General features: G+C 34.8%; 1 protein-coding gene across 7 annotated transcripts in view; it reads left to right on the top strand.

Annotated features, from left to right (window-relative positions):
* The window catches only part of NCKAP5 (NCK associated protein 5), a 971,589-nt gene that overhangs the window by 442,336 nt on the left and 510,625 nt on the right, over positions 1-18,628 (top strand). For all 7 annotated transcript variants that reach the window (XM_045066496.1, XM_045066499.1, XM_045066498.1 and 4 more), the window contains one exon: positions 1,232-1,295. In XM_045066496.1, the coding sequence (XP_044922431.1) occupies positions 1,232-1,295 (64 nt within the window). The remainder of the gene's footprint in view (positions 1-1,231; positions 1,296-18,628) is intronic.

Here is an 18,628-nt window from a genome sequence, read left to right as displayed (position 1 = left end):
TCTCCTGGTTCTAGTTTTCTTCTTCTAATGTGTCTCTGTAGGCACGAATTCAAAGAGAACTATTCCTACTAAAAAATTGACTTAAGTGTAACCAAACTAAAGCACATGTCTTCTTGGCAGTCGTAGGCATTTCAAAGACCCAAGCAGTTAGGCCTGGAGAAATCCTCTCACTCAGCTAGGAATTTGGTTGCTCCCTTACTGTTCGCTAGTAGCCAAATAGCCAGTCCCATGTAGAGGGAAGGCTAGGGATGAAATATCACACAAATGGTTTCACCACTTCATAACCAAAGAAGGATTTGGGGGAAAATCTGTGCTAATACTAAGATTGGAAGATTACTGGAAGGGTTCACTTACCACTACTTCATCTGTAACCTTTTTTCTTAAGAATCATTAGCTATCCAAAGTGTAGTATCTATCACTTTACAAAACATTCTTGAGATTCTGGTGAATATTAAATTGTATTCTAATTGAAATCAGAATTACAATTATAAAGATACAAAATGGACCCCATTGTAAAATAAAGGATGCTAAAATAAATGCTTTTAAATTTTACATATTTTCTAAGCCCTGAAAAACGATAAGCAAATTTTTAATTTAGGATTTGTGAGATAAAGAAAGCCTAAAGTTTGATCCTAATACAATTGATGCATACCAGCTGGGAGCTGAGCCTATCTGAGCCTCAGTTTCCAAATTTGTAAATGGGGATAATAAAGCCTATTATAGTGTTGTTGTCAGACATATATAAGAGCATGGTACTTTGATGTGGCAAGTCTGTAAGTGATTTTCTATTATAATTTCAAGAATATCAATTCAAGATTCAAGCCTGTTTGCCTTTTAAAATTCACCATCAGTAAAGAACAACAAAAGAAATGAAAATAACTCTATGTAAGCAAAGTTGATACAGAAAGGACCACTGAAATATTTTCTCCACAGGAAAATTTGTTTCCAAATTATATATGTTCATGGACGTAGAGGGAAGTTTTTACTTAGCATTTAGGGTTTATTTGGCTTTTATAAAATCCAAGGCAAAAAAAAAAAAATCTCTTTCATGACACTCAATGAAAACAATGCACGAATGACTTTAAATATTTATAGAAAGTTTAGTGGAGGAAGTGAGCTAAACCAGGGAAGGAGTTCCTCTGGAGACCTCAAAAGAATGTTTCAAAGCCATGCCAGTGTACCTCTACCCTGAGAAGAATAGGCAGCTAACCACGTGCTTTTGTTTCCCCAGGGAGAAATTGGCTGTGGCCCGGCTGCAGCGAGAAGTTGCCCAGAGAGGAAGTGAGGGGGCCATGGTAAGTGCTGGCTGGTCTCTCCTGATCGTGCACCTCCCTTCCAAAGGTCTCTGGCTTGAAAAGCATTTTGTCTCCTTAAGGACATCTAAGGAAAATATTTACTTGCAGCAAACTTAAGGATGTATTGGTAAATAATGTGTTTTTTCCTAATGCAGTTTGGACAGTTCTGCCATTTGCAGACAGGGAGAGAGGGAGGGAGAGCGGAGAGCAAGGGTGGGATTAATTGAGAAGAAGAACTGTCTGGGCTTTGAAGGGGATGTTCAGACATTCAGACTGGTTATATGGCTTTATTTCCTTAAGACCCCGGCTTCCAGCTGTGAGCGGAGTGTCAGTAAATGAGCAGTGTTGGGTTCTCAGCTAAGAACAGTTCAACACAGCTCTAGCCTCTCAGTTCTTTGAACTTAGAAACAAACAACCTAAGAGAAAATGAAGAGGTTTGCTAATGTACTTGCCTTCCACCCTTTTCTTTCTCTGCACTATTGCAGTGTGTTTCTCCCTGTCCTTCTCAGTGTGTGCCGTTCAGAAAACGGATGTTTCCTTGTGTTTTGAATTATACTAAAAATCAATATGGTTGTTTTGGTCCATAGTAACTTCATTTTATCGACTCTCTGCAAAAGTCTCTGCCTGTGTGCCGCTCTAACATCAGAGATGACTGTCTGGGGTCCCAGGGTGCGGACATGTGTGGATTTAACTGCTGCTGCTACCTCTGAGCAAAAAAAAAAAAAAAAAAAAAAAAAAAGGACAGCAGATTTTTTTTTTTTTTCCCCACTTAAGACAAAACAGGCACAGGTGAAATTTTTCAGCACAAGAATTATCATTTTTAAAAAAGAGAAGTGACACATTTTCAGACCCTGCAGACTGCTTGTTTGATTTCATGAGAGTTAATTGACGAGCCATCCCCCAAAAAGAATAAGAAATTGGTAAAATATGCTGGCCTCGCACTTCTCTCAGAGAGGATAAAGATGTGGAGCAAGAGCCTGAATGTTTAGTGGGCTCTGGAATGGTGCAGTGGCCTTTGAGCATGCTAAAATATTTAGGGGATCACACTGTTTGCAATTCTAGTGATCTTAATGCAGTGAGAATCTTAAATGTTCAAACAATAGGAAACAACTGCTCACAAGCATCTTTGAGCAATGAAACAGAGATAGGTTGGAGAAAATGAACATTTAGTCACATAGTGAACTAAAAATGACCAATCTGGATTTTGTTGGCATTGGGATATGTGTATGGACTAGGCCATTCTGCGATGTTTTTTGTTTCAGGCTAGCTGCTGTTGTACATGGTGAATGCTAAGAAGTGACAACTTTTCTAGGCCTCACTTCATATATATATATATATTTTTTTTTTCTGTACAATTTTTTCATCTTCAAAATGAGGAGGTTGGAATTTTATGATTCCATTAACTTAGTGGATCATGCCACTGAACATTTGTTATGTAAAGTTTTTATGATAGGGAGCTTTTCCTCATAATAGCTAAATGCTATTTAAGCTCTTAAGAACAGGCCTCTAAAGAATATCTCTTTCTGACTGCCAATGAATGGATCTCAGCTGAAGTAATCTCAGGCATATAACTCTGTAGTCTTTAACAAGATAAAAAACCCCTTTAGAAACATTGTAATAATTGTTCAGCATCAGAAAAACACAAGGACACAAAAAGATTACTCTCATTGCTCAAAAAACAACTTCAGAAATGTTCCCAGTATTTTCTTATTCTTATTTTAGTTATGGTAATGAAAAATCACACTTAACATGTTGATTGATTTAACAAGCATTCATTGGGCACCTATTCTGTGCCTCACACTGTCCTAGGCCCTGGGAAAGCTTCAGATGGGGTGGTGCGGGGGGGACCAGGCAAAAATCCAAGAACTTAAATTCTAGTGGTTGTGGAGACCAGACAGACATTGGAAGTATTTAGAGTGATAGATGGTGGAAACAGCTATGAAAAAACAAGATCAGGGTAGGAGAGATTGGGAGTTCTAGGGCATCACTATTTTAAATAGTGTTTCAAAGAAGTAAATCACTGGAAAGTTAGTATTTGAGCAAAACTTGAAGGAGGCAAAGGAGTGAACAGTGGTGATATCTGGGAGAGAATCATTCTAGTCTGAGAGGTCAGCATACAGAGGATTGGGGTGCCCGAGGAAAAGCCTGGAGACAGGCTGGCTGGAGCGTGTTGGTGGGGAGAGGGTGAATAGTAAAAGATGCAATCAGTGAAACGAGGGAGGACAGAGGGGTAAGCCAGGGATCTCTGGCTCACGCCGGGAGTGATAGGAGCCCTTGAAAGCAGTGCCATGATGTGATTTACTACTATTCATAGAACTGTTTACCCCCTCCATAATTTATCACATCTCAATTCCTTCGAGGCACCATAAGCTCTGATTTTCATTAATGCCTTTTACTTTTTTGTTCTCCCTCTTTCCCAGTGTTTTTCTCCTCTTTACTTACCTCTGAGTTTTCTACTTAATTACCTGCTACAGCTTTTCTGCTCCTTGGATTCATTTATTTCTGAAGTCCTGATTCGTTCAGTATCTGACAGTTGCTAAAGTCAGGCAGTTCTGTTCATCCTCTAAATTTGATTCTTGCTGTTACAAGCCCAGAACTTTTGTCATGTCTATAGCGGAAGAGAAAAAAGAGTTCATCACAAGCACATCACATTGTTAAAGACTACTATTTACAGTAATGTTTATTTTTATCCACAGGAAAGGAAAAATGGTATGGAAAGTTAAGTATTTTGAAAAAAAGATATAGTTGAGGAAGGTATTGATTTTTAGAATCTCAGTGAACATTTTATAATCAGGGTCTTTAATGTAAAATGCAAATTTTAAAAATCTGACTTTGTGCAATCTCTTTACTTAGAAGCTTTAAGATAGTATACAAGGCACCATTTTTGAGAGGTTTATTTTATTTTTTAACACACTTTTTATTTTGGAATAATTTTAGCCTTAAAGGAAGTTTCACATCTGTATCCCCTTGATCTGTTTTCTAATGTTAATGTCTTCCATAAGTATGCCATAGTTTTAACAACTAAGAGATTACCCTTGGCATGTTGCTATTAACCAAACTTCAGATTTTATTAGAATTTCACCAGTTTTCCCAATAATTTCCATTTTATAATCTAGGATTCAATCCAGAGTACCACACTTCATATAGAGAGATTGCTGTTTAATGGCTAGTTCATACAAATGTGGGGGATAAAGAGACTGTATGCTTGGGAGTGAGGCAGGTCTGGATTCAAAGTCCGTCTCTGCCAGTAGTAGCTATGTGGGCTTGGGCATATTACTAGTTTTTATCAGTTCTGCCCGTTCTTTTGTTCTGTTGACCTAAGTATTTATTTTCAGTAATTAGATATTTCATATTTGTTTCCTTTGTTTTTGACTCTCATGAAATAACTCACTATTGTTTTTATACTTACTTTTTATTATTTTTCAAAAACTACTGTAAAATCATTTTGTCTTCATTCTTGGAGATTCTGTTTTCTCTTATACTCCCTAACACTGGTTCAGTGTAAGTATGACATCTATTCTGTCCTTAAGACTTTAATGTCATCTTAAATTTGGCTATATAAAAAAGGCTCATTCTACCCCAGGAATAAAAGATATTCATTATCATTATTTTTAGAAAATATATAGTTTTTTTCTTTCTGTTAATCTTGGCATCATCTAGATGAAATTAAGTTAGTGTGAGGTAAGGTTCAAAAGGAATATTTTTCCCAAATCATTTATTAAATAGTCTAAACTTTACTGTCACCTTTACTGTATTCCAAATACCCCTATTAATCTGCATGAGTTACTGGACTGCTTATACTTTTCCATTAACCGTCATTGATTCTTAAAAGATCCTAAATTGTTTTAGTTACTAGAAATTGATAGTTTACTTAACATTTTGTAGGCCAGATTCCTTGTGATTATACTTTCTCCTCCAAACTTGGAAAGCCAATTTTATTTATGAATAACAATAAGAATTTATGAGTTAAAATATGTGTTTATATTTTTAAAAATAGTAAAGAGCATTTTATATGTATCTACCATACAACAAAATATTGTAGTGAGACCATTTCAAAATGACAAGGAAACTGGCTTAAGTATATTTGCTGTTTTCTTAAGCTGATATTAGATTTTTAGAAGAGTATCACTTGTGCCACTGTTTAACTTTTTTTTTATCAAAGAGTTATTAATGTCTACAGAACACTAATACTCTTCCAGACATAATTTTTAAAATGCTTTGGCTAATTATGCAAAAGCTTATATATGGTTCCTTTTCGTCTCACTGGGTAATTTCTACTTGGGAAAAAGAAAACTATTAATTCTTGATTTCTCATCTCAAGGCACTAGGAAAGGAAACAGAGGAAGCCCATTTGCCCTGTTGTAAGATTCCCTTTTTTTCTGCCTCGAGATACTCAGATATTGCCTCGATGTTACCATACTGATGGTTAGCTAAATTCATTATCATACCCTCCCTTTTTTTTCTCACAATGATCTTCCAAGGAACAATGGGATTGAGATATTGGCAGAACAGGAATTTGAAGAAAAAACAGAAGAGTCTGAGGAAGTAGGAAGATCAGAATCCTTGGAACCACTGTGACATCCTTCCTGGAGGACAAGGCAAACTCATGGCCCCAGAAGGTCTCACTACATCTTGCTCATTCAGAGCCACAGTGTGGATAGCCAGCTATGGTGCTGACACTAGAGTTGGGGGGGTTGGAGATACAAACTCGGGGAAGAACATGTATAAAACCTTCACCTCTGTAGTGCAGTGTTCAATACCTATTAATTAAACAAGAAGAGGTCATTCCTCTTAAGAGACACGTACAAAAACAGGAACATTGTACGCAGTCCAGGTTAACATAGCCTTGGTGAACTATCATGGTTTTACTTAGTATGCCCTTCTTGACATTGCTGAAGAGCTGTATAGATAACTGTAGAGTCTGGACTCTGATAGTCAGAAGACTTCCAAGAAGGGGAATTCAGAGTTTGGAAGCCCAGGACTAAGGGAGCATAGAGCCATTGTCTCTAGGAATGCCAATTCTTACTATTAGTTTTCTTGGGGTCAGGATATGGTTTTGATAGAAGTTTGTTGTTCACAATAGTCCAGTAGGTCATACATCTGATTTTCCATCTGGAGTCAAAGATAGGGGGTTAGGTTGGGACCAAGGTGAATTAAGTGCTTCTTTTTCCTTTTTAAAAAGATACTGTTAACATAAAATATTTCATTAGTTTATGATGCACAACACATGATATGGGTGTATATATAGTGAAATGTTATCACAGTAAGTCTAGTTAACATCCATCATTATTCATAGTTCTAAATTTTTTTCTTTTGATGAGAATTGTTAAGATTCTCTTAACAACTTGAAAATGTAAAATAAAGTATTCTTAACTATAGTAATCATGCTATATATTATATTCTAAGAATTTTTTTTATTTTATAACTGGAAATTTGTACCTTTGGCCACCTTCATCCATTTCGCTCATCACCTCTGGCACCTGCTAGTCTGTTTTCTGTATCTATGATTTCATTTCATTTTTTTAAAGATTTCACAAATAAGGTCATATGGTATTTGTCTTTCTCCATCTGACTGATTTCACTTAGTGTATTGCTTTCAAGGTCCATCCACATTGTTGTAAATGGCAAGATTTCCTTCTTTTCATGGTTGAATAATATTCCACTACATAAATATATATGTTCCATTTTCCTTATCCTTTCCTATGTTTTTGGACACTGAGGTTGTTTGCATAACTTGGCTGTTTTAAATAATGCTGTAGTGAACACGGGGGTACATATATCTCTTCAAGATAGTATTTTTTTCCTCTGAATAAGTACCCAGAAGTGAAATTGCTGGATCATATGGTACTTCTATTTTTAATTTTTTGAAAAACCTCTACATAGTGGCTACACCAATTTACGTTCCCACCAACAACACACAAGAGCTTCCTTTTCTCCACATCATGGATGATTTTTGTGTCTTGTGTATATAATAGTCGTTCTAATACTGTTGTGTTATTGTGAGGTGGTATCTCATTGTGGTTTGGGTTTGTACTTCCCGGAAGTGAAGTTGAGTACCATTCCAGGAGCCTATTATGTATCCTCTATATGTCTTATCTGTAAAAAAAAATCTTTATTCAGCTCCTCTGCCCAATTTTTAATTGAATTGTTTTTTATTATTGAACTGTTTGAGTTCTTCATATGTTTTGGACATTAACCCCTCATCAGGTAAATAATTTTCAAATACTATTTTTCCATTCAACTGTAATTTTTTTTTTTTTAATTTCTCTTTCTGGTCACCATTAGTGTGTTAAAGTATAAGTGGTTTTTGAAAAACTGTGTTTTTAGCAGTATGGAAAGCTTGGACTTGTCTCTTGCATTAATATGTTGATGTTAGAAGCAATCATTTCAGTTGTTTTAGGTATCATCCAAAGAAGAGAAACATCTGGGATGATACATCATTTACAGTACTTATCATTGGCTGAAATATATCCACATTATATATCTGGAAAAAGAGCCAGAACTTTTTGTTTTTCCTTATAAAAGCCAACTTAGAAAGTCATACCTACTTGACTTTTAATTTACTAATGTTTTAAAAGGGTAGGTGTTAAACTTCAGGACATATTTCTGTATATAAACTAAATTTTGGAAATAGGCCCTGCATATTATTTTGTTCATTTATTTTTTCAACATATCCAGCAGAGAATATAATGAGGCTCTTACTTTCATGAAATGTAAAAAGAAATCAAATACTTGTTATACAAATATATCAGTGTCCTACTTTTCACAATCCCTTTTCAGCCAGTAGTATCAGAAATCAATAACAAAAAGTCTTTTGGACAGCTCTGAAAATTAAAATATAATATTTTAAGTAATTCATTTTTTAAAGATTTTACTTATTTATCTGACAGTGAGAGAGAGATCACAGTAGACAGAGAAGCAGGCAGAAAGAGAGAGAGCAGACTCCCCGCTGAGCAGAGAGCCTGATCTACAAAGGGCTCGATTCCAGGACCCTGAGATTATGACCTGAGCAGAAGGCAAAGGCTTAACCCACTGAGCCACCCAGGTGCCCCTTAAGTAATTTATTTTTAAATTAAAAGCGAACTTAGAAATATTTAAACTTAGTGACAATGAAAGCAGTACTTTTGAGATGTAATTAAATTAATAATTAGAGTGAAATGTATTAAATGTATTAAATGAAATGCATGAAATTGGCAAAGAATAGATTTAAAATTGATTAATCATCCAAACATATAGTAATAAGGAAAAATAAAATGGGGGCGCCTGGGTGGCTCAGTGGGTTAAAGCCTCTGCCTTCATCTCGGGTCATGATTCCAGGGTCCTGGGATCGAGCCCCACATCCGGCTCCCTGCTCGGTGGGGAGCCTGCTTCCTCCTCTCTCTCTGCCTGCATCTCAGCCTACTTGTAATCTCTGCCTGTCAAATAAAAAAAAAAAAAATCTTAAAAAAAAAAAAAAAGAAAAAGAAAATGTACCTAAATAAAGAAGAAAGAAATAATGAAATAGCAACGAGTGAAGTACAAAATGAAGAAATAGCTTGAAATTGTCAGCAATACTAATTTCTCTATTTACAGATAAAAATGATAAGACCATTGGACCATGTAAACACTGGGTATTTGATATTGCATTATAAATATTTAGGTATACTCTTATTATGGTTGTGTGTTTTGAGTCCTTACTATTTAGAGATATATGCAGGAATATTTACCAGTAAAATGACTACGTTTTTCTGGGTTTCTGTGATGTCTAGTTTTACTTAAAAATAATACTGAAAGAGGGAGTTTAGTCATTTAGAGGAAACGAAATTGGCCATATTTGGTAACTATAGAAGTTGAGGCTTTATTGTCTTTCTTCTTACTTTTATAAATGTTAAAAAAATTTTATTTGAAATTTTAAAATATCTTCACCCTAAAAGGCTGTCAGGCTTTGATGATTTTACAGAGTTCAGCCAAACTTTAGTGAAGGAGATACTGTTTTACACAGATTGGTGCTGAAAAGGAAAATGAGAGAACTACCCCAGGTCATTGTTTAAAAATAAGTTTTTATTTCTAGAACAGTTAAATGTTTCAAAAAAAAAATTGCAGAGATAATATGGAGAGTTCCCATATGTCCCATACAGTTTCTCCAACTCTTAACATCTTACATTACTGTGATACATTTGTCACAATTAATGATCCGATATTGGCACATTACTATTAACTAAACTCCACAATTATTCAGATTTCTCTAGTTATACCTTATGTCCTTTTTGTCTTTCAAAATCCCAGCCAGCATATACAATACATTCAGCTGCATGTCTCCTAATGTTCTTTTTGGTTGTGATAGATTCCTTGCTTTTGATGAACTTGGCAGTTATGAATACTAGTTAGGGAATTTTAGGGATTTGTCTCATTGAGATTTATCTGATTTTTTTTCAAATGACTTATTTTTGAAAGGTAGACCACAAATTAAAGTGTCATCTTCACCCCTTCATATCCAGGTTACACATTATCATTATAACTTACGACTGTTGAGGTATATGGTTGACATCGTTGAGGTAGGGTTTGCCAGGTTTCCACCATGAAGTTTCTCTGCATCCACCACTTTCCATACTCTACTCTTTGGAAGGAAGTCAGAATGCATAGCCCATACTTTTGGATTGTTGAGTTGGTTCCACCTCCTTGAGGGTAAAGTATCTACATAAATTATTTTGGATTCTTCTGCATGGCATTTTTGTCTCTTCTTCCCCATTATTTTCAGTCATGTACCTATATTATGAATATATTGATGTTTACTTTATATAAAGGCTTATCAACCAATATAAACTATTTTACTGCTGAAATTATTTAAGCTTGGGGCATTAGGAACTACTTCCATTGGCTCCTGTGCCCATTGATACAGTGCTATCATTGTTTTTGTTGGTTCATTATTCTCTTTTTTTCCCCAGTTTTAGTGAGATGCAGTTGACATACAGCATTGTATAAATTTGGTATATACAGCATAATGACCTGACTTACATATACTATGAAATGATGACCACAGTAGGTTCAGTTAACATCCATCACCACATACAGAAATATTTTTTTCTTTGTGATGAAACTCTTAGGATTTACTCTTAACAACTTGTATATATTATATAGCAATAGTAACTACAGTTATCACGTTATACGTTTTTCTCCAGTACTTATTTATCTTATAACTGGAAGTTTGTGCCTTTGACCACGTTCATCCCATTTTACCCTTGCTGCTATAATCATAAATCTCATCTTTTATTCTTTGAGTTATTTTTAAAAATTTCGATTCCACATACAAGTGAGATCATGTAATATTTGTCTTTCTTTGTTTGACATACTTTAATTAGCATAATACTCTCAAGGTTCATCTATTGCTATAAGGGGCAAGATTTCTTCATTTTGTTGAATTCATTATGTATATAATGAATTATATTATTATTATTAAATATTCTATATAATATGTAACATTATATATTATATATATTATTACATATTACATATTATATATTATGTATATAATGAATTCAACAAATTATATATACATATGTATGCCGCACTTTCTTTATCCATTCATCCATCAGTGAACACTTAGGTTGTTTCTGTGTCTTGGCTATTATAAATAGTGCTGCTATGAACATGGAAGTACACATATGTCTTTGACATAGTGATTTCATTTCTTTTATATATATTCCAAAAAGTGAAACTGATAGATCATATGATAGTTATATTTTTAATTTTTTTGGGAACTCCATGCTGTTTTTCATAGTGACCACACCAGTGCACATTCCCACCAACAGTGCATGAGTTTCCTTTCCTCTGCATCCTCACCAGCATTGTTGTCTTTGTCTTTTCAATGCTGGCCATTCTAACAGGCATGAATGAGGTGGTATCTCTACTGTTTTCATTTGCGTTTCCTTAATGATTCCTTATGTTGAACATCTTTTCATGTACCTATGAACTACTTATAGATCTGCTTTGGCAAAATGTCTGTTCAGGTCCTTTGCCCATTTTTTAAATTTTAATTTTTTTCCTCTTGGGTTTTATGAGTTACCTATATATTTTGAATATTAACCCCTTATCAAATATGTGATTTGCAAATATTTTTAATCATTGCATGTATTGTCTTTTTCATTTTTTTTTTTGGTTGTTCCTTTTGCAATGTAGAAAATTTTGAGTTTATCATAGTCTCATTTCTTTATTTTTCATTTTGTTGTTTGTGCTTTAGGTGCCCTGTGAAGACAATTGTCAAGAGTCATATCAAAGAGCTTTTTTTTTTTATGTGTTCTTTGGGTAGTATTGTGGTTTCAGGTCTTATATTTCAGCCTTTAATTCATTTCATGTTAATTTTTGTGAGTAGGAAAGATAAGGGTCTAGTTTGATTCTTTTGCATGTGAATATCTGATTTACCAGCACTGTTACTGAAGAAACTGTCTTTTTTCCACTGAGTATTTTGGCTCCTTTATAAAATTAGTTGACTATATGGGCTTAGGTTTATTCATGTTCAATTCTGTTTCATCAGTCTATGTGTCTGTCTGTATGCCAGTTTTTAACTGTTTTAAACCACTGTTTTATCATACTGTTTTAACCACTGTGACCTTATGATATAGCTTGATGCCTCCCACTTTGTTCTTCATTTTCAGGTTTGCTTTGGTTATTTGGGTTTGTTTGTTTGTTTTGGTTCCATATAAATTTTAGGATCATTTTTTCTATTTTAAAAGATGCCATTGGAATCTTTATAAGGATTGCATTGAACTACAAATGGGTTTTGGAAATATTGTCATTTTAACAATAATAATTCTTCAAATTTATAAACACAGGACATCTTTTATCTCCCCTGCCTTTGTTCCTTTCTTTGTTCCTTCCTTTTTCCTTAGCACTTTCTTAATTTCTGCCATTGCAAGATGCTTTGGTCTCATCTTGTATATTTCCTGCCACAGTGTTAGAATCAGCCATTTCCCTAAGGAGCATTGTTTCCTTTTATGACAAGGGTATTTAAGAATCAAGATACAAGTGGTAGGTGCCGACTCACTTTTATGAAGCTTGTTTTTTAAAGTGGTATTTATTCTAGGAATGCAATGATTGCTTAACATCAGAAAAGGGATTAATGCAGTTGACAATGGTAATAGATTAAATAGAGAAAATACGTTTTCACAAGATACAGAATAAAACATTTGATAAAATTCAACCCCAGTTTATAATTTTTTAAAAAGATTTAGTCAGCTAAGAATAAAAGGGCATTTCTTTATGTAGATAAAAGATGCCCACTGAAAATCTTCAGTAAGCATTGTTACTTAATGCTGAAAAGTCAGAAGTATTCCTTTTAAAATCTGTAACCAGACCAGGATGCCTCCTCTTACTGCTTCTTTTCATTGTACTTTAAGATAAGTGATAGGGGCACCTAGGTGGCTCGGTCAGTTAAGCATTTGCCTTTGGCTTAGGTCATGATTCCAGCATCCTGTGATTGACCCCACACTGGACTCCCTGCCTAGCAGCGAGACTGCTTCTCCTTCTGCCCCTCCCCCTCTGCTTTCATGCTCTGTCTCTCACTCTCTCAAATAAATCTCTAAAAAAAAAATAAATGATATAAGGATTGGGGAAAAAAATCAAAACGTGTATTATTTGCAAATAATAGTTGTCTAAATAGAAAATCTAACATCCTCTTAAACTTTAAGAAGATTGTTGGATATAAAATGAATATACAGAAGTCAATAGGAATTGAACACATCAATTATCAACTCTTAAAGTGTGTTTTTAAAAGATAATACTTAAAGTCTTTTTTTTTTTTTTAATGTATATAGGAATAAATCTAGAATGGTGTCACCAGGGTGGCTCAGTTGGTTTAGCAACCAACTCTTGATTTGGGCTCAAATCATGATCTCAGGGTCTTGAGATGGAGCTACAAGGTCCTGCTCCATGATCGGAATGGAGCTTGCTTAAGATTCACTCTCTCCCTCTGCCTCTGCCCTTTCCTGTCACACATTCTCTCTCTCTCTTTCTCTCATAGAAAAAGATCAATATTCTTACTCCCCTTTCTTGGTGACCTCAGACCTGGCCCGTGGTAAGATTTGATTAAATGTCCACTTTCCTTTTATTCCAAGTCACATATTGGAGAGAGACTATCTATCAGAAAACTTGGAAACTATTCAGGATTTTTTCTGTTTATCAAACAGGACAGGAATTTCTGAAGACTACTTAAGTATAAAGAAGTATCTCATAGTCTTTTGTGAGGCTAAAATGGCCTTCTTTGATTCTGTATTTTGCATTTGAAAAGGGAACAGAGAGGTATAGAACACCGTGAAGCAAGTACCTTCTCTTCTCCTTATACTTTTAAAAATTGAAGCAAAATTTATATACAATGAGATGTACATATGTCCAATTTGTTGAGTTTAGACAGATGTATTTACTTATAGTGCCTACACCCTGGTTTGAGAAATAGAATATTTTTATTGCCACAAAAAGTTCCCTCTTAACCCTTTACAGTTATACAATCTCCCTCTGGTATACTTGATATATTCACACATTATTTTTGCCTATTCTTCAATTTTATATAAGTTTTATACAGTATGTATTCTGTTGTGTTTTATTTCCTTCAACATTTGAGATTCATTCATGTATTGTGTGTCTCAGTAGGTTTTACTTGTTTCTTAATAGCCAATTAGTATTTCATTGTATGAATATTCTACAATGGGATTATCCATGTTTCCTTTCAATAGATATTTGTATTTTTTTTCAGTTTGGTTTGTTATAAATAAGGCAGCTATGAAATTCCTGTACATTTCTTTTTGTGGTTATATCAGTCCATATCACATATGTGATTTTGTAAATACTTTGTCCCATTCTGTAGGTTTCCTTTTTACTTTGATAATTTCCTTTAAAACACCAAAGTTTTTAATTTTGAAGAACTATAATTTATCCGTCTTTTCCTTTGTCACTTTTTGTATCATATCTAAGAAGGCGAGGATTAACCAAGATCACAAAAGCTTTCCTCTAAGAGTTTTATAGTTATAGCTCTTACTTTTGGGTCTGTTGATGTCATATTAGTTTTGGGAGTAGAATTTAGTGATTCATCAGTTCCATGTAACTCCCAAGTGCTCATTACATCAAGTGCCTGCCTTAATGCCCATCACCCAGTTACCCCATATGCCCCCCATCTTCCCTCCAGCAAACTTCAGTTTGTTTCCTTAAGACTCTCTTAAGGTTTGCCTCATTCTTTTTCAAGATTGTTTTGACTCCTCTAGGCCCTTTGCATCTCCTTATGAATTTTAGGATCACCTTGTTAATTTCTGTGGGGTTAAAAAAAAAAGTCAACTGAGATTTTTGGTAGGGTCTGCATTGAATTGGTTAGATTCGTTTTGTTGACATTTTTACTTGTTATGGAGGAAATGTAGAGTACACATTTTTTGTGTCTAATGTTTTCACAGAGTATAATGTTTTTGACATTCATTGATTATATTGTGTATATTAGTAGTTTATTCCCTTATATTGCTGAGTACTATTTCTTTGTGCAAATACACATATGTTATCTATTCTGTAGATAAACTTTTGGGTAGTTTCTAGTTGTTAGCCATATGAATTAAGATACTATGAACATTCATGTGTAAATCATTATTATGGGTAAATATTTTTATTTCTCTTGGACAAATACCGAGTGGGACTGCTGGATCTTATGTTAAATGTATGTGTAGTGTATAAGAAATTGTCATTTTGTTTTCCAAAAGAGCTGTTCCATTTCACATTTCAACCAGAAATCTATGAGAATTTTGGTCAGCTGACATCCTGGCTGGTATTTGAAACTTTTAGTCTTTTTAACTTTAGACATTGTCATTGATATGCCGTGGTATCTCATTGTGAATTAATTTGCATTTCCTTGATAATGAAAGATTTTGAGCACTTTCACCCACCTATTGTCCCTTTATATGTTTGGTAATTTGTGCTTATTTGAGGGAAATGAAAAGTTTTCTTACTAATTTGCATGAGATTGTTCTATATTTTGAATACAAGTCTGTTGTCAAAATAGGTGTTACAGAGTTTTTCCCATTCTTTGGTTTGCCTATTCATTTGAAATAATGGTGTCTTTTGACAAGCAGAAGCATTTTAACATAGATAACATTCTATTTATTGTTTTTTTTTCTTTCACAGTTTTTTCTGTAATCAGATTTTTCCATACCCTATGTTGATTGAAATACCATTTTTGTTTTCTCTAGAAGCTTTATAGTTTTGGGTTTATGTTTAGATCTTTGATTCATTAGGATTTAATTTTTGTCTGTGGTGTCTTGTGGTTCATTTTTAAAAATACAGATATTCACATATTTTTTATCATTTTTTTGAAATGACCTCGTTTCTTTTATTGAGTTACTTTGGTGCTGGTTTTGGGAACCATTGCCTCTTATGTACAACTCTATATTTGGATTCTCACCTCTGTTCCTTATATCTGTTTTTTCTATCCTTTGCAAATGCTGCCTTGTTCAATTATTGTGAATTTATAATAAGCTCTAAAATGAAGTAGTATAATTGTTCTTCTCCAAAATATTTTCATTACTCTCCGTCTCTTTGATTTCCATGCTGGCATTAGAATAACCTTATCAATTTCCTTAAAACACCTCCTGTGAATGTGTTTATTCTAGTATTGAATCTTTAGATTAATGTGGACAGAAGTGACATCTTAACAATATTGAATCTTTCAATTTTTGAACACGATGTAAATCTGTTTATTTACATTTCCCTACTACCTCTCAGCAGTAATTTACAGCCTTCAGCTCTTGAATATCTTATTATTAAATTTAACCTTATTTTCTAGGTTTTAGCGTTAATGAAATGAAACTTATTAAAATTTTTATTGTCTGAATGTTACTAATTCTTTCAGAACTTTAAAAATGGTATTCCAGGGACGCCTGGGTGGCTTAGTTGGTTAAGCAGCTGCCTTCGGCTCAGGTCATGATCCCAGCGTCCTGGGATCGAGTCCCACGTCGGGCTCCTTGCTCAGCAGGGAGCCTGCTTCTCCCTCTGCCTCTGCCTGCCATTCTGTCTGCCTGTGCTCGCTCTCTCCCCTTCTCTCTCTCTCTCTGATAAATAAATAAAATCTTTAAAAAAAAAAAAAGAAAAAAAATGGTATTCCACTTCCTTTTGGCTTCTCATATTTCTGGTGAGAAATCTGTAATAATTGGATTTGTTGTTTCTCAATTTTGGTCTTTTGTTGCTTTGTTTGCATTTGCTTTGTTTCATCCTCAGTTTCCCACAGTGTGATTATGATGTTGTGAAGCATAGAGATCTTTGAAATTACCATGTTGTGGGGTTATTGAGCCTCTTGGATTAGAAGGTTTATGTATTTGACCATCTTTTTTTCCTCACCTCATTCTTTCTCTATCCTTCTCAAATTGCCAGAACTCACAGTTCTCTGAGTTTCTATTCTTTTTTTTTTTTTTTTTTCCTTTCTTGAACAGACTGGACAATTTCTATTGATTCGTCTATCTTCACATTCATAGATTGTTTTTTGGTTGTCTCTAGTCAGCTGAGTCAAACCAGTGAATATTTTATTTTGGTTTTTCTATTTTTTAGTTTTCTATTTTATTTCCTATTTTTTTATATTTTTCAGTTTTAACACTTTTTTTTTCTTTGCGTCTTCTATTTCTTGGTAAGATATTCTGCTTCTCCACTCATTTCAATGGTTTGCTCTCCTTTTGAAAGAATGATCTATTTTCTTTTTTAAAGTCTTTAAAAAAAAACATTATGACATCTGTAGCATCTAGGGGTTGGTGTTTGTTGATTATCTTTTTTCTCATGAGTTGAGATGTTCCTAATTCTTCCTATGTTGAGTAATCTTGGACTGTGTCTCAGACATTTTGAATAATCTACCATGAGACTCTTGGTCTTACTTGAATATGAAGGGAAATGTTGATGTTTTAATTTGTTTTAGCTGGTCATTTACCAGCTTACGGTCAAGCTTCAAGGTCTGACCTGCCTTCTGTCAGTTGTGATTCTAATGTTAGTTCATTTTTCATAGTGTTGATAGTACTGTTTTTTTTTTCCCCATGTGTGCACAGCCCAAGGGTCAGTCTCATTTTACAAGTACTAATAAATATATTACTAAAATATAAATGCATTTCTCAGAGATAAACATAGGAGTTTGTACATAATTTTATGGGATTGCTGATTGGACCTTCTTTCTCTCTGATTGCTTTGACAGTGTCTTACCTGCTTCATTTCTTTGTTCTGATCCCTCCTCTGGAAATCTGAGGCTTTAGTTTTCCTTTTTCTTCTGCACACTTTCCATGATTGCATCTGTATTTGGAGTTAGGCCGTCAAGATAGATGGAAAAAAGCTGCAGGAATGTGGCTTACACTGTTGTCATTGCAGCTCCTCTGGGAAGAAAGAAGGCTCCTACTCCCTCAGAGTTTTGATACCTCTTCTGGATCTGAGTGCCGTCTGTCTGCCGCACCATCAGTGCAGAATTCCCTGGTGCTGGGGAGGAGGACAGGGAAACTAGAAAACAACTAAATATTAAATATCCCCACTGTGTCGAATTCTTATGGACCCCCTCTCCTGCACCCGATGCCAAAAAGAGAGCTGCTCTTGGAACTGAGTCCATACTTGGTGGACACTTCTGAGTTCTGGGTCATCTTTGATTCCAGGCCAAGTAATATCAGAGAAGAAAAAGTTGGAAAATCACTACTTGTCCAATAGAACTTCTAATTCTATTCTCCTTCTCCAGTATACCTGCTAACATTCAGAGTCCTCAGAGAGCAGTTCTCTGCCTTCTCCCAGGATTTATATTTGCATTCAGTAAAAGGTATGGGCTTGAGTATGCTTGCTCTCTTTCCTGGAAATGGAAATCCTACGTGATTTTTTAGGTGAGAATTAGTAACTTTCCTTCAATAGGACCTGGACACTGAGCATTTTAGAGGCCCTGGAGATTTCCTTTGCTTTATCCCAATTGTCAATGTTTGGAAACTGGATTGACATCAAATGTTTTTCTTTGATAGCATTTCAAGTCACTGGGGAATACTCTTTGCTTCCTAGTCCCACTCTCAGCTTTCCTGTGCCATAAGTGTTACTTCCCACTCTGTTGCCCTGCCCCCAGAATTAGGAGGTTGTATGGAGATCAGGAGTGCCTGTGTCCCTCTGTCCTCATGGTTATCCACAACATTCGGAAACCCTATACAAATGTCTCTTTTGATAGTTCTCTCTTAGAGCTATATGATCTTTATCAGCTATCAATGCATGTTGAGTACTTACGGAAAGCCAAGAGTGTGATGGGGTTTCTGTGCTCTTCCCTTGGCTTTTAGTGGTCCTTGATATTCACACACTTACGGGACACTGTCTTTCCACTCTTTTTCTGACCAGTG

This window comes from Mustela putorius, unplaced genomic scaffold (assembly GCF_011764305.1).
Source record: "Mustela putorius furo isolate JIRA1106 unplaced genomic scaffold, ASM1176430v1.1 tig00003867_pilon_pilon_pilon, whole genome shotgun sequence".
Classification (NCBI taxonomy): Eukaryota; Metazoa; Chordata; class Mammalia; order Carnivora; family Mustelidae; genus Mustela; species Mustela putorius.
Note: the sequence above shows the minus strand (reverse complement) of the source record. Positions and strands in the feature narration are given on the sequence as shown.